This window comes from Globicephala melas, chromosome 16 (genome assembly GCF_963455315.2).
Source record: "Globicephala melas chromosome 16, mGloMel1.2, whole genome shotgun sequence".
NCBI lineage: Eukaryota > Metazoa > Chordata > Mammalia > Artiodactyla > Delphinidae > Globicephala > Globicephala melas.
Genome location: NC_083329.1, coordinates 15,793,857 through 15,810,742, shown reverse-complemented (window position 1 = coordinate 15,810,742; position 16,886 = coordinate 15,793,857). Strand labels below are relative to the sequence as shown.

Here is a 16,886-nt window from a genome sequence, read left to right as displayed (position 1 = left end):
TCCTTGGAAGCAAGGGGCTCACAAGCCCTTTGGGATGAAGGTCCTTCATAGTGCCTATTTTTAAAATTTCCACAAATCTCACAAGGGAGGGGTTGCCATGGATGACAAAAGTAGTTGCCCAGCTTCTCCCTGTATTAAAATCCTCTACCGCTGCTAGTCAGCCACTCAGCACACGGCATAGCCTGGGCCACCTGCTTTCCCCGCCCACGCATACATGGAAGAAAGGCACAGGTGATTAACTTTTGATGTGAGGGAGTTTGGAGCAACTGATGCTGTTACCAAAAGAAGGGGTCCATCTACTTGCCACTCTAAAGCCAATAAAGAAGCAAGGTTGGTGGAAAGGAAAGTTTGCTTTATTTTGGAGGCTGGCAACCTGGGGGGAGGGCGGACGCCTGTCCAAAGGCCAACCCTCCAGAGCTGACAGAGGGCAAGAGCTTTTATAGGCGGAGGGAGGGGGCTACATGCAGAAACAGCACAGTCAGCTCTGTCATCTTGAATTTGGTTATGCGGTGGTCTGATCAGCTTCATCTTGATTGTTTTTAAGTACAGTTAATCTTTAGTTCCAGGGTTGGTTTGTTCCCATTTCTTTGAGGCCAGCCCTCGGAATTGTGGCAGCTTATGTCGTGACTACAGCCTTGTCATCATTAGTTCACTTCTTCCACCTGGCGGGGGTTTCAGTATAAGACAGCTCGCAGGATGTGGCTCAGAGTATTACGTATAGCCCTTGAAAAAGGATCTAGAGGTCCTTGATTTGCGTAATGACTAAACTATTATTATTTTGTTGGACTGTCTTCCTGTTTATGCATTTTCTCACTTCTCTGATTAAACTTATTCTTTGGCTAAGGTTTTTTCACAGACAGAAGGCAGGCTGAGGACATGGGGGTGGGGGGGGCAAGGACCATATAGGGTCCTACTCCATTTCAATATCTCCACCAGTATTTATAGTTTCAGCCTTTTTACTTCTTAATCATGGAATAAAAATGTGAAATGCCCCCAACTACAGAAGTAAAACTGTCAGGAGCATCCAGAATTGAAATGTAGCTTCTCTCAGGTAAACCTGCTTAGGCAAAGGTGTGCTGGTTCACTGTCAACAACCAATCAGAACAGGTTGGGGAGAGGGTTGCCACCTGTGAAGTTCCCACTTTGACCAGGACTTGGTCTGCTCTTCTCAAACCCCTGCTCTATCTAGAGCGGCATGGGCAACTCGACACTTGGGATTGAACACTTAAAATACAGCTAGTCCAAAAGCAGATGTGCTGTAAGTGTAAATACAACTGAATTTCAAAGACTTAGCTTAAAATATCTCACTCTGATTACATGTTGAGATAGTATTTGGGATCGACTGGGTTAGTAAATTAAGTTCACCTGCTCTTTTTCACTTTAATATGGCTACTAGACCTTTTGAAATCACCTGTGTGGCGTGCACTGCCTTTCTATGGGACAGTGCCCATCTAGGGGCAGAGACCATGCCTCCCCCACTGAGCATTTAGACCCGCAGACAAGTTCCCCTGCACAGGTGCTCAGGCATTACTTATGCTGCTCTGGTTGACTGTTTTTACATTTGGGTGCTCAGTAAATATTATTGGGAGGAATGAAACGAGGTGAAAAAATGAGGCCTCTTTTTTTCCCCTCTTCAGTGAAGTTTGCAACAATCGACATTACCATGGGCCACTTTCACTGGAAGTTGTCAATATTGGGAGGATTGGAAACCAACTGAGAACCACAGAGGGAAATGTGACATTTTTAGAATTTTTTGAAAAGGAAAGATGTAAAAACAGAATTGTTATTAGTCTATCAGATTGCCATTTATAAGAAAAATGGGGGAGGGGCTTGGAAGAAAGGAAACAGGTCAATCTTCCTGGAGGGCAACTTGATAATAATACACATCAAAAGCCTTAAATTGTATATATAGCCTATAGCCTAGAACTTTACCATCTTGCAGTTCACTCCAAGGGAGTAACTGGGCAAAAGCACAAATATCTAATGATTAAAATTAAAAGAGTGGACTGGTTAAGTACACTAGAACATTAAAAGTGGCTAAAAGCCACAGAAAGAAGCAGAAACTAACACACCATTGTAAAGCAATTATACTCCAATAAAGATGTTAAAAAAATTTTTTTAATAGATTTTTTTAATGAAAAAATATCTCCACTTGCAGATAACATGAATGTTTATCTAGACAATAGTAAGGAATCTACCAAAAACTGCTAGAATTGTGGCATAGTGTGTTTCCAAAAATAGTCACTGCAGAAGTTCTGGTACCATATCTTACAGAATCTTGTTACTCCCCCCCTCAGAATCTTTTCCCCTTTCCTCGAAATTGGACTATTTTGTGACTGACTTGAAAAATAAAATGCAGTGGAAGTGAAGAAAAGCCACAGAAAGATGTTCAAAAAGGGACATAAAAAAGCTGGTTATGATACACTATGCATGGAATGATCTAACAATAAAATTTAATATGAGTAGAATGATGCTGGAAGAAGGAACACCATAATGTTAACAGTGCCTATCTCTGGGTGGTGGGGTAGGTGTGCTTTGCTTATCCATTTTTTTTTGGTAATGAGCACACGTTATGCAATGACACTTTTTTTGATGTATGAAAACTACAGATTATGCAATAATAGCTTTTTTTTTGAGTGCTTACTACGCACAAGGCATTGTGCCAGGCATTGAGCTATTTTCGCTTTGTGGTGTTTGATTTTTTAAAAAAATCAAGGCACCTACTAGACTTAAACGAGGATACTGGCCAAAAGGCCCGCTTACTACCGCCCAACTGCAAGAACAGGACAGACAGGTAAACAAAGGGCAATTGCCATTACAAATAGAAACGATGCCAAAGTCAACATTTTCGTGAGGGTCGAAGCAATAAATCCTGCAGAGTCGAAGGGAGATGACACCCTGCTGCACCGCTCGGAGGCTGGGAGACCAGAGCAGAAGTAAGTACCTTTGTTTATTTGCCAGCCTTGGCCAACGCGTTGTTTAAAAACGCGAGAGGCGCTGCGGACCGTGTTCCCATAAGCGCAATGCACCGCCCTTGGGAGAGCGGGCTCAGCCGGCACCCCACTCCGCGCCTCTCCTCCGTGAGGAGCACAGGTGTCCCACGTGGCTCCCACCCGGGCGCCCCTCCCCGGGCCTGCAGCGGCCCCTGGCCCGAGCGTGTCCCGCCGCGCGCTCCTCGCCGCGCTCGCCGCCTCTGTTCCGTGAGGAACACAGGTGTCCCACATGACTCCCACCCGGGCGCCCCTCCCCGGGCCTGCAGCGGCCCCTGGCCCGAGCGTGATTCGCCGAGAGCCCAGCCCGAGTGGTCTCCACGCCGCAGGAGCCTGCGTTCCGGGGCGTGGTTAGCTGCGTCGGAGAGGCGCCGCTTCCTTCCTCGCGCTCTCAGGAGAGGAGAAGCCCGGCCCCCGGGCGAACAAGCCCGGCGTGCCGAGACCACTGGCCCCGCGCGAACGCGGCGTCGGGACGGCGGGTTTTGTTCGGCAATGTCTGCGCTCCACCTGAGTGCGGTCGTGGCGCCCGGTCGTCTCTCCGGGAAGTCGGCGTTCCGGGCAAAGCGCACCTGGCGCGCGCCTCCTCCGGGCTCCCCGCTGTCGGCCCCGGGCGAGCCGGCGGGGTTCTTGGGAGGCAGCGCGCAGCGGGCCCGGGAACGGCCCCTCTCATGGGTCCCCGGCAGCGGAGCACCGAGCGGAGGGGCGCGGACCGCAGGTAAGGGGATGGGGGCTCGGTGAATGTGGGTGGAGGAGGGAACCTTATAATACACCCGACAGGCTTGGCGCGGTCGTGGAGCCCCCTGACCTGGCTCGCCTTTCGAATAAAGGCTTTGGGGACAAGCCCAAGCCTCCCCCGCGCTCCATTTTACAGAACAGATGTAGGTGCCCGCTTGGTTTTATCAAGCAGCCCAGTGGCCCCAGCGAGGTCTCTGCAAGCAGAGCCTGAGAGGGGCCCGCTGCCCTGAGAGACTCGCCCTTGGCCTGTGGGAAGTCCAAGGGATTTATCCTCCATGGTGATTTCACCTGCTGGGACCCCCTCCCCGGCCCAACCCCACTCTGGCCAGCTGGACCAGCCTTGCTTCCTGCACTTCTCCAATTCAGGTCCGGCTCTTGGCCACCTTCTGGGATGGGAAAGGGGAGGGTCTCAGAATTGCACCTTAGAAACTCGCCAGGGGGCATGGGTTTAAAAACAGGATGGACACCCAGGCGGAAGAGAAGGGAGGAGGGCACCTTGCTGCCCTTTCATTGTGGAATCAGTGGCTTTCCCGCTGAGAGGGACCTTTCCATGGTGACGCTATGCAGTGTGTTTGGTGTCTTGGAACTGAATAATTAGAACCTGTACAGTTTTCAAATTATGTGGTCCATTAATTTAAAAACAAAACCCCGAGAACCTCTGAGTGTTTTATAAATTGAGGTCTAAAAATTGAAGGTCTGTTCTGCTTCCAGTGTGACATTATATTAAGAAATGTGCAGTTATTGAGAGAAGAGTCAGAAAAGAGAGGGAAACAGAAAACCAAGAGAGGTTTGGCTGTACTTGGCAAAGGCCGTGGAAGTTCATTTGTAAATGCTGCTGGCTTTCGGTAGCCTGCAGCCCTTCTCTTCCTGTGGCTGATGGGGCACAAAGCTCGACTAGATAGTCCCTTGCATTGGGACATGTAGCCCTTCCTCTGCTTTGTAGAAATCCAGCTCAGAGCCACCTCTTGAGGTATAAGAATTTCCCAGCCAGGGTCCCCAGGCAAATCCCGGAGGGTCATGGAGATTCCTTCGCTCATCATACCTGCGTCTTTGAAAACCATCAATGGCGTTTTTCTTTATTTTTTTTTTAACAATTTTTTTTTAAATTTTATTATTTATTTATTGGCCGCTTTAGGTCTTTGTTGCGGTGCACAGGCTTCTCACTGCGGTGGCTTCTCTTGTTGCAGAGCGTGGGCTCTAGGCGCATGGGCCTTCAGTAGTTGTGGTTCACGGGCTCTAGGTGCACAGGTTTCAGTAGTTGTGGCTCACGGGCTTAGTTGCTCCAAGGCATGTGGGATCTTCCCAGACCAGGGCTCGAACCCGTGTCCCCTGCAACCCCTGTGCCACCAGGGAAGTCTGACATTTTTTTCTTTAAATCTGGTTTTTGGTCTATGGTCTAGAGCTTAGTGTAGCTCTTTCCCCGCCCCCTCGCTAGGCTCGAGTTCTTGGAATGAATTATAGTCAGATGCCCGTGTTTTTACAGATGAGGAGACTGAGACCCAGAAAGGGTGGAAGACTGCCCAAGGGAGAATGGGAGAGCTTCCCAGGAACCCTGACTCTTGGGTTTTTAATGAGCTTCTTGAGCATCACAGTCACTAATTGGCAAGTGATGACATTGAGGATAAACTACTGGTGAAAATGTAAAAGCCTTTTGTTAAGAATGTGCCCACCAGGTGTGCATCTTATAGAGCATATTCACTGCATTCCCACCACCTGGGAGGGTGCTGGGCACAGGGCAGATGCTTACTAGTTCTTACTGAATAATTTAAATTTCCTATAATTATATCAATGGAAGGGTCAGCACCACTATAAGGTGTTTTGGAAGACTGGTCTTCACACTTTGGTACTTCACAGATCAGTAAAAAAAAAAAAAAGAAAACTTTTAATTGAAAGGACTGTAACAGAATTGCTCATTTTTAATTTTATCCCACAAGGATATTAAAAAAAAAAAGACACATCCCTCCCATCATCTACAAAGCTATTGGAGGTCTCTTGGGAACCCTGCACAAGGGAGGGTCTATCCCATGCAACACCCCTGCTTCAGCGTCTCCCCAAGCCAGCAACCTGGGACAGCTGAATACACTTGAAGGCCCTTCTCTTAGTTCATCCTTTTATCTTCTAAACAGCTCCAGCCTGCTTACTCTTCCTCTTCCACCCAGAAAACTACCTGCTGGGTTTCCCTGAATGTGATTATGACCCTCCATCCCTCACTTCCTTTCCTGATCCTGGGTCCCTTCTCTTAACTGGATTTCCCTGATCTCCATTAGTCACCTTTGCCCTTGCCAGAGGACTTTTGCACTGTAGTCTCATGTGATGCTGGCAACAACCTTTCCAGGTAAATAGGACGGGTAATGTCACCCCCATTTTTGAAAGAAGAAAACTGAGTGACTAAAGTGAAGGAATTTACCTAAGAGGTCAGCGCTCAGGTCTCCTCATGTCAGACTGGTGCTCTTTGCACGCCAACTGTGTACGGCGCGCTTCTTGGCATGTCCGGGCTGCCAGCATCAGAAGACCTGGGCCTGACACCAAACTTGTGATTTACCAGCTCTTTGACCTTGGACCCCAACTTCTCCAAGACCATTTCCATAAGTATAAAAGTGGAAATGATCATGTCTACCCTATAGGGTATGAGCAGTTAAATGAAGTTAATATACTAAATGCAGTGATAATCTTTTAACATCATATGTTTAGAAAGTCTTTTACCCTTAGGGGGACTTTCACACACTGTTCCACTGGATCTTTACAACACTGTCAGTTTATGAAACAGATGAATGAACTGAGGTGGACAGGGGTGGGGGTGTGTGAGGAGTTGTTTGCAGAGTCACCCGTCTGGTTAGAAGCAGAACTAGTCTGGAATTTCATCCCTGGACTTCCAGTCCTGTGTGTGTCTTTCCAGAGTCCCATGGCAGTGAATTTGGGTCCTGTACAGTTTCAATAAAGGATTTTCAAATACTACCAAAACAAATATCAGAATCTCTTTTGGCTAAAAATGTCCCTTAGCAGGTACAGTGAATGTGGGAAACCTGTGATTTATGCCCAATCTGCCTATTCTCCCCAATTATCCAGAGATCCAGAGGGCACATTGTTTGACCCTTGGGGATGATTTCTGGTTGCCAGACTGTTAGGTTCTGAAAATTGTGATTTTGTTAGAGGGAGCATGGCGTGTCCAGAGCAACTTTTAAAACGCTCTTCTTGCCTTACCAGACTAGAAATGTGTCATCCACTTCCCTTGACTTTCTGGGTCTGAGCCAAGTGTTTTGCCAAATGAACAAGGAAGATGTTTGTTACAGGGGAAGACCACGGGCTTCCAGGCTGGAGACTTTTGCCTCTGATTTTAAAGCCTTTCTGTTCAGGTGTGGACTGTTTTTGTAAAGGGTTCAGATTTCCATCCTACTGATGGAGAGGAGGCTGCCAAGGGCTAATCTAATATTCGGGGTTGGAATTGCATTTTGTAAGGAGGTGGAGTGCTCTCCTTTTTCACCCTGCCCTCATTTCATTTCCAGTCATAGAGGAGAAGGTGGGCATTGTCCTGCAAAACTGCCTTTAACTATTGCTCAGTCTGGCCCTTCTTTTTCAAAAGTAGCCTTGTTTGGCCTTCCTTTCTTCCTGTCTCATGGGAAACGTATTCCTGGGGCAGCACAGAGTGTGATGTTTTGCAGCGTGCAGCAGCACCCCTCACTCACCCGCTGTCCCGGGTGCTGCATGGAATCAGGATTGGAAAATAAGAATCAGATAAGAAGACAGGGTGGGGGGGTGTCTAAGTCCAAGCATGAGAACCCCAGAAGCTAGGAATAATGTGTGGGATTAGCATGAGTGATGGAACAGAAAGGAACAAATGTGATGAGGCAGGTGATTCGTAATGGAAGAGGCTTGACAACGCGTACCTGGGAACGAAGGATTTGTTTCTGCCCCTGGGTTGCAGACCACTCCCAACTGCTTTGTACAAGAATGCATAGAGTTCTGGAAATCTTCTCAAGTTTTGTGCTCGAGTATGGGAGTTGCTGGCAGGTATTAGCTCATGGAAGACTGCCAATGGGTGGGATTCAGGGTGGCAGATTTTAAATTATGCTTCTGTTCCTCTATCCTGGTCCCCCAGAACCAGGAAGGTGACAGAAGGAACAGATCACCGGGAGGCCAGAAAGGAGTCCGATGCACTTACTAGCTGTCTAACCTGGGGCGAAACACTTCACTTCTCCATGTCTCAGTTTTCTCATCTGTAAAATGGGAGTAACACGCTGTCACGAGCTGGCTGGGAGAATTAGGAGAGAGAAGATACAGAAGTATGGAGCCTGGTACTGGGCGCTTTAGTGAGTTAAGCGCTCACTAGGTGGGAGCAGCTGTTGGTTTTTACTGTGGAATTCATCCTTTAAAAAATTTTCAGATGTAGGGTTGCGTTTAGAATGTTGAATTAGTATTGCAAGAAAGTTTTGCTATGTGAGTTGGGGGGAATGAACTGAATTTTTGAGATGATTGGGTGGGCATAGATAGTAAAGAGTGCTATTAACCCTGCACCAGCATTGAAATAACAGTTTCATTTATCTTGGTGTAAAAAAGAATACAAAGATTCATCCGGAAGTATCCTTCCAGCCGACTTGCCGTGCTGAGTTCCGCTAAGCACGTGTCTCGCCTACTATGTGGCAGGCACGTGAAGCTTGCTGGGGCTCCAGCAGAGACTGAGACACAATCCCTAGTCCCTGAGCCGTTTGCCATCTGGCAGGCAGGACAGATATACCAGCAGGCAGGCTCGGTGTGGGCTGTGTGGCAGTGGGGATTGCAGTGGGTGTGGGAGGACAGGGGAGGGAGGTGCTGCTGAGGTCCCAGAGTCAGCGCCATCTCAGCCAAGCACTTACGAGGAGGCGTCTGACTTCCTACATTGATCTCCAGATTGCCAACACAAATTCTGTTTTAATGAGCAGAACCTTAGGAGGCTCTGGCAAAACATGCATCTGGGCAAGCAGAGGCGCGTGATAGAGCACGATGGATCTGCTTAGGTCTGTCACCTAGCAGAGGGAGGGGCCCGTGTTCACTGAACGCCTTGCTCTGCGTCGGGAACCTTCTGCACTCTCTTTTACCTTGTCCTCACGGCAGCCTGCGGAGGCTGCTAGAATCCTAGTTTTGTAAAAAAAATTAACAGGCCTGAGCCTCAGAGTCCCGCGCGTGCCCAAGGTCAGAAGCTGTGATCCCAGAAAATCATCCTGAACCTCGGGACTAGACGGCGTGGAGAAGCCCTTTCCCTTTGCTCTGCACTGGCCCTTGTCTCCAGGCCTCGCCCCTGCCTGGCTTCCAGACCCCAGGTGGGGACTTGTCCTGTGGCTGTTGTCTGAAGTAAGAGGAAAGAAAACATGTCCTTGGGGAAAAGGAAAGTCTGTCTTGCTGGCATGAGCGGGGCAGGAGGCATGACAGCCCCTCCACCAGCCGGTATCCTCTCGGTCTACCTTTCTCCCTTTGATTGTGTCTGGGAAGCTCCTGCCTTCCTCCCGCTTGCAGTATTGCGTGTCCAATTTTCACTTAGATTAGGTGAGGATGTGAAGCCTCTGAGTTATTTGAAGCACAGAGACCCTCAGCTGGTTAGGATATTCGATTTGGTTTGCTTCAGAAATGTTTTGAAATCCAGCAAGCTGAATAGACAGGGGAGTAAGGTCCGAACATGGTAGGTCCACGATGGAGGGGAGATCAAAAGGGGATTTTTTTTTTTTAAACCAGAAGACACCTTGGTAGCATCTGGTCCAACCTCTTCATTTTGCAGGTGAGGAACTGTAGGCCCCTCTCAGGGTCGCACAGCATCAGATGAGAAGTAGGGCCCCTGGATCCAGGATGCAGACTCTACCACCGTGGGGTGGGCATGGCTCCTGCCTGTCCGGGGGTGACTTACGGTGTGCCAGCTCAGTGTGGATGGAGTTCAGGGCTGTGGCTCTAGGACTCTGAGCTGACTTCGGCTCCAGGAGTAGCATGGTTAGAGGAAAGCCTATTGGATTAGGAGCCAGAGACTTGAGCTGTGTGATCACCCAGGACCCCTTCCCTTCTAAGCATCAGTGACGCCTTCCAATCATCGCTGGCGTGTGTACATTCATTCACTGAGTCTCCTCTTTACTTTTGACACCAGAGCGCGCCACCTGCGGGTAGGAATGCAGGCCCAGGGGGTAAGCACGGGCCAGGAAAGCGCACCGACCACCACTGGTTATTCATATTTCCTGCAATTCCAGTGAGGTCTGGCAGTAGCACCTTCATGAACACGAGTCGGGTCATTTTTAACTCTTCTGCAGTTCACAAGAATATACATTTCCTGGGTGACTTTGATTTTCAAGGCTCTCAGACTGGTCAGCAGATCCTCTGAATTCAGAGTGGAGTTCTGTTGTGTTCCTGCAGCTGGCAGGTGTGTTTTCAGTGCCCAGGCAGAGGTGGATGGGGTGCAGCAGACGAGTGAGACAAAACGAGTGAGACAAAAGCCACACGGCTGAGTCACCGAAGATGACCAGGAGACTCCCGCCAGGTGTTTTGGAGAACTGGCGTCCCTAGTGGAGGTGGGGAATCCGAAGGGCCAGGATCCATAAATGAAGACTTGGGGCTTCCGCCTTGCTCTCCACGTTCTTAGATGCAGGAGAGTGGCCCTTATTGAGGATGTTAAAGGGATTTTTGGAGTGTCAGGTTGAAGTGAGTTTCCCCGCTGCATGTTGCACGCTTCTGTGCCCCCGCAGAGACTGACCGCTTCTCTCTCTGCCCTCGTCTCTATAGCCTGGGATTCTCCTGGAATCCTGCAGTGTTTCCCTTTCCACATCTCTGCTTAGGATTTTCTCTTTGGAATTAGCTCCTGATTGAGCATCTGTGTTATTTGTTTAGTGGAAAGAAACATGTGCATTGCCTGGCTCCTCCTAGTATGGTGGATTTACAGTGTTGTGTTAGTTTCAGGTGTACAGCAAAGTGAATTAGTTATACATACATCCACTTTTTTTTAGATTCTTTTCCCATATAGGCCATTACATAGTATTGAGTAGAGTTCCTTGTGCTATACACCAGGTTCTTATTAGTTATCTATTTTATATATAGTAGTGTGTACATGTCAGTCCCAATCTCCCAACTGATCCCTCCTTCCCCACTTCTCCCCTGGTGACCATAAGTTTGTTTTCTATATTTGTGGCTCTACTTCTGTTTTGTAAATAAGTTCATTCGTACCCTTTTTTTTAGATTGCACGTATAAGTGATATCATATATTTGTCTTCCTGTGTCTGATTTCACTCAGTATGACAGCCTCTAGATCCATCCATGTTGCTGCAAATAGCATTACTTTGTTCTTTTTTTATGGCTGAGTAATATTCCATTGTTTATATGTGCCACATCTTCTTTATCCATTCCTCTGTTGATGGACATTTAGGTTGCTTCCATGTCCTGGCTATTGTAAATAGTGCTGCAGTGAACGTTGGGGTGCATGTATACTTTTGAACCATGGTTTTCTCCGGGTATATTCCCAGGAGTGGGATTGGTGGGTCATATGGTAGTTCTATTTTTAGTTTTTTAAGGAACCTCCATACTGTTCTCCACAGTGGCTGTATCAATTTACATTCCCATCAACAGTCAAGAGGGTTCCCTTTTCTCCACATCCTCTCCAGCATTTATTGTTTCTAGATTTTTTGATGATGGCCATTCTGACCCATGTGAGGTGATACCTCATTGTAGTTTTGATTTGAATTTCTCTAATAATTAGTGATGTTGAGCATCTTGTGCTTTTTGGCCATCTATATGTCTTCTTTGGAGAAATGTCTATTTAGATCTTCTGCCCTTTTTTTTATTGGGTTATTTGTTTTTTTGAGATTGAGCTACATGGGCTGTTTGTACATTTTGGAGATTAATCCCTTGTCAGTTGCTTTGTTGGCAAATATTTTCTCCCATCCTGAGGGTTGTCTTTTTGTTTTCTTTATGGTTTCCTTTGCTGTGCAAAAGCTTTTAAGTTTAATTAGATCCCATTTGTTTATTTTTGTTTTTATTTTCATTACTTTAGGAGGTGGATCAAAAAAGATCTTGCTGTGATTTATGTTTAATGCAGAAAAACTGTAGGGTGAGATCTTGAATGTATTGCATCCCAAAGGACAAAATATAGAACCTATTGTTAAGATATTTTTAGATTTTTTTCCCTGCTGAATTATGTTGGGGGGAAAAAGTCTAAATTTCATCTATATGATCCCTTTCAGTTCTTACGCTACATGTATACTTAGCAAGATATAAGTCTGTCTGAATTGTGCATCATATCTTTGTGATTGAAATGATAATATTGCATTTCCAGGCCTCACAGCTAAAATTAGAAGTAAACCTCAGATATGTGCCCTTATGGAAGCAAAGTTACGGTCTATGGTTTCTCAAGAAAAGCTCTCACTTCCCATCCTTAATATCTCCCTCAAAAATCGATAAGTAATCAGGCTCCATGGAACTGAATTTTACCCATACTATAAGCATTAGGCAACAAAAAAACTTTACAAAAATACTTTTGTTGCTTCCTCTGCCATGTTACTGTTTTTAAGTAATTTAGAAAGTGCGGGCTGGGAGACCTTGCTCGGTTTCAGAAAATGAAGACTTTGAAATCAAATCTTCAGTCTATCAGAATCTAACTCCTTGTGAAGAAGTGGAGCTGCTAAGAGGGAGGGGCTTTCCCCAGGGTCACATGGCTGGTCGGGGCCGAGGCTGAGCAGGGCCCCGGGTCTCTTAACTCTGGACACAGGGCACCTTGCCAGAGTCTGTGAATAATGGAGCAAATCAGTTTTCTGTTTACTTCCCACTTTGGCCCTCCCAAGTTCTAGCCCCTCTGAAATATGAGATGGTAGAAAGGAATAGTGTGTTTTGTGGATTGTCGCCCAACGAGTAAGAACCAGTGGGCTGGGTGGCTGGCTGAGGCTAGCCCAGGGTCCTCTTGCGGTCTCTGAGGCTCTCTTCCAGTTCTTCCCTGCTCTGTGTTTCTGTGAGTAGGGGTACACTCTCTGCTCGTTGGCTGCTGTCACCACCTGCCTGTTTTCCGGAGCCTCAGGGAGATAAGGGAGGCTGGAAGAAGGGTGTGCTTGCTCAGCCTGCCTATCCCCTCTCCTGAAGCCATGTAGGTGCTGAATGTGACACAGTAGCTTCATGGCCAAGGAACTGGGGAGAGATGAGATGTGTTTGGGGACAGGGACCGAATGCGGTCCCTGGGGGCCCAGGCACAGTAAAGTTTCTGTTCTAGCTCATCGTGGAACTTCACCGTCTGTAGCCTGTCCAGTTTACAGGGCACTTGATCTGACCACCCCTAGGTGGTACAGATGAGGCAGGGGAGGCCCAGAGAGGTTCTGCACAGCTATCAGTAGCAGGGCTGAGATGAAAACCCGCCACCCACTCCACCCCCTCCCCGTCCAGCTTCTTAGCACCACCCACTGCCCCGCCCTCCCCAGGTAGGTGGTCCTCAGAGGTGTGGGCTGACTTGGTTGGGAGAGGAAGCAACAGTCACACGTTCCTCAGCTCCCTGTTCCAAGGGGGACTTCTGCAGAGTCCTGAGGTAGTTTCACAGGGGCGCAGTGGGGACATCACCCGGTACCTGCTCCCCTGAAGGACGCCTCACCTGAAGCCTGGCACCCGCCAGGACAGCTGGGCACATGGTGCAGAGTTACATTAGCTGAGTCACATCTGTAGTGAGAGGCCTCTGGTCACGGAGCGCCGCCTCCCTCCTATCCGGGGCGATGGCTGGTCTGTCTCCTGCTGGAGAATTTGCTGGTAAGATGGATTCCTTAGCTCCCGGACCCTTTGCCAGTAATTCATGGGCTCATTCAGGAAAGCTTAGTGCCTACTGGCTTTGACACAGGGTCAAAGGATGTGAGCATTTTTATAGTTCTTAATTCATTTGGCCAAACTGTGTGCAGAGAGCTGGGCTGGGCTCTGTGGAGGACAGGTGGAAGTGTTCCTGCCCTCGGAGAACTTCCGGGGGTGCAGGGCTCATGGGAGCTGCACCGCATCACGGGATGGGCTGCAGCAGGACCCCCCCCCCCACCAGGTTGACAAGATCTTGATGATGTCGAGTACACTGACGCAGAAAGCCTCCATTTTCTGGAGGACCAATTTGCTGAATTACTGAGTGACTTTTGTGATCTTTTGTTTTTGGAGTTTGGGGGTAAGTGTTGCCTCTGCTTCTGTCCCAGCATCTGCCGTGTGTTTTATGGAAGTGGAGGATTTTTTTTTTCTTTAATTCAGTCTACCGTCTGTGTTGTAGTTTATGTCTTGTTTCTCCCTCTGGTGGCAAAATGGCAGTGGCGGACTTTCTTGGACTTCATGGCATCTACTTACTTGTCTGACAGCTTTTGACTGTGGAGCTAATGGCTGGTTCAACATTTTGGCCTAGAACCATCTTCTACTCTAGTAGAGATTAGGGGGAGGGCATATCAGGTGAGCAGGAACTCAGATACGGTCGGGGGAGAAGTAGACACTGGTTTAGCTTGTTTTTCAGGGACTAGTGAATGTAGAGGAGCCACAGAAGGTGGAGCTGGGACCAGCCAAGGGGGTAGTTGCTTAATGCAGTGGTCCCCAACCTTTTTGGCACCAGAGACTGGTTTTGTGGAAGACAGTTTTTCCACGGACCCACATGGAGGGGGATGGTTTCGGGGTGATTCAAGAGCATTACATTTATTATGCACTTTATTTCTATTATTATTACATTGTAATATATAATGAAATAATTATACAACCCACCATAATGCTGACAGGAGGCGGAGCTCAGGCGGTGATGCGAGCAATGGGGAGCGGCTCTAAATACAGATGAAGCTTCGCTCACTTGCCTGCCTGCCGCTAACCTCCCGCTGTGCAGTCCGGTTCCTAACCGGTCATGGACCAGTACTGGTCCATGGCCCGGGGGTTGGGGACCCCTGGCCTAATGAACTCCAGGGGGTGCTGCCAGCGAGAAGCATGCCCCCCAGAACCTGACATCAGTTTTTGGTGTACTCCTCCTGGTCACCTTCCTGGCAGGGGCAAATCCCTCTGAGCCCAGCATCCCTGTGTTGTGTGATTGCTACCCCACACCCACCCCCGCCTGGCTCGCTCTCCTTCACCTCTTTCCTCGGCAGTCCCCCCCACCCCATCTCACATTCCTTCATCTGCCCCATTCCTGGCCTGTCCAGCTCCTGGGCTTTGCCCACCCTCACTTTGTGCCCACTGTGCTTATCCAGCGGACATGGACGTTTATAAGCATCTACATGTCTGCTTCTTCTGACAGTGACCATGCACAGTTGGCTTTTCAAATAATCCCTCCAAGTGGCACCTCACTGTCTTCAGAACTTTTTTTTTTTTTTTTTTTTGTGGTACGCGGGCCTCTCACTGCTGTGGCCTCTCCCGTTGCGGAGCACAGGCTCCAGACGCACAGGCTCAGCGGCCATGGCTCACGGGCCTAGCCGCTCCGCGGCATGTGGGATCCTCCCGGACCGGAGCACGAACCCCGTCCCCTGCATCGGCAGGCGGACTCTCAAGCACTGAGCCACCAGGGAAGCCCATCTTCAGAACTTTCATCGGGGTTGGCTTGCTGTTCAGCACCTGGCATGTTACCTGCCCTCAAAGTTTATTTTGAAAATTGTTGTTGGCTGCTCATATGCCATTATTACAATTTTACTGGGTATCACATAGAAGAAAAAAAATGTATCCACAGACTTTCTACCCCAAAACTTTTTAGCGCTTGTTCATATTAATTGCACTGAATGAATGTATCAGTGTTTACTGAGAGTTCTATCTCTTTGGAGATTTGTTATCGCCATCATTCCTCTGAAACAAGTCACATTGAAGGGAGTGTCTTGGTGCACATTTTCCCTTCTCTAAAGTTGTTTTTCCGTTGGATCAATTCCCAGGTGCGATACTATGGAGCCTAAGCGCTTTGATGACTCTTAATTCATTTGGCTAAATTGTTTTCCAAAAGGGTTGTACCAATTTACAGTGTCACCACTGGAAAAGCTTTTCCTGATTTAATCTTTCCCCAGTTACATTTAAATTTAAAACTTGATCATCTAAGTTTCACATTTAAAAGGGTATCCCACTGTTTGAGTTAAAGTGTTTTGTCACCTGTTTGAAAATTTTCCTTGTGCTTTTCTATGAATTCTCTTTGTTCTATGAATTGTCGGTTCATATCCAAGGTTAATGTTTATGGCAAGATGCTACACCCCAGAGGGGCACTCAGTCATCATGCCTACCCAGGGACGAAACTCATCAGAATCACAGGCTCTCTATATCCCCCCATATATCTTTTAAATTTTTCTCTTCAAAATACCCAAATTTAAATGCAAAGATACGTGATAGAAGTGGGGCAATTGGTGGGGGCGGAGGGAATTATTTATGTTATCCATCTGGTAATTTTTAAGATACAATATCATTAAACTCTTTCACATTCCTGTTTTCTCTCTTGTGACCCGTTTGTTCTGGTCATATAACGTGGAGACTAAGACTCCTCCCCTCTCTGCCTTGTAATGACTGCTTCTGGTGTTTTCTCTCCTAGTGCCCCCATCCCTCCCTCTTCAGGAAGTCCACGTGAGCAAGCAGACCATTGGGAAGATTTCAGTCGCCAGCAAAAGTAAGCCCACGTTTTCCTTAACCCTCCAAACACCTACTTCAGCCTCTGTGTGATGGACTCAAGAGAAGCCATGTTACTCCGGACAGTTTCTGCCCCACTCCTGTCTTCTTTCATGCTGTGGCCAGAGTTATTTTCCCCAAACAGGGGCCTGACCAAGTTCCTCTCCTGGTTAAAAACCCTAGGAAGATCCCTGTTGCCGAATTTCTTGGCCCGTGCTTCAAGGTCTTCTGTTGTGTGACCACCATCTACGCAACCGGCCTCGTCTGCTGCCATATTCCTTCTCTTCCTCCCTGCTCGTCATCCCCTCCACATGCTCAAGCCACACCCGCCCACTCCTAGGGACCCTGCAGTCCCTTCCCTCCCTCTCTGGTGAAATCCCCCTTGCACGCTGCTACCAGGTGGCGCCTTCTCACTGGTGCTTCTCTGACTTCTGCTCTCTTGCATCTTCCTGGTGAGGTGATAGGGTGTGGACTCTGCAGCCACACCTGTGGACAGTTTGATTCCCGGCTCCACCACTTTCTGGTACTTTGGCCTTAGGAAATTCCTGAATTTCCCTGTGCCCTGCTCTCCTTATCTCTCCAATGGGAATGCAGATTGTAAATCTGTTTAGG

The 16,886-nt window shown here is 48.0% G+C and overlaps 1 protein-coding gene across 1 annotated transcript in view; it reads left to right on the top strand.

Annotated features, from left to right (window-relative positions):
* Window positions 1-3,079: 3,079 nt before the first annotated feature.
* The window catches only part of LOC132593621 (von Willebrand factor A domain-containing protein 2-like), a 54,067-nt gene continuing 40,260 nt past the window's right edge, over window positions 3,080-16,886 (top strand). The window contains exons 1-2 of the mRNA XM_060286334.1: window positions 3,080-3,705; window positions 16,201-16,275. Of these exons, the coding sequence (XP_060142317.1) occupies window positions 3,483-3,705; window positions 16,201-16,275 (298 nt within the window). The 5' untranslated portion in view covers window positions 3,080-3,482. The remainder of the gene's footprint in view (window positions 3,706-16,200; window positions 16,276-16,886) is intronic.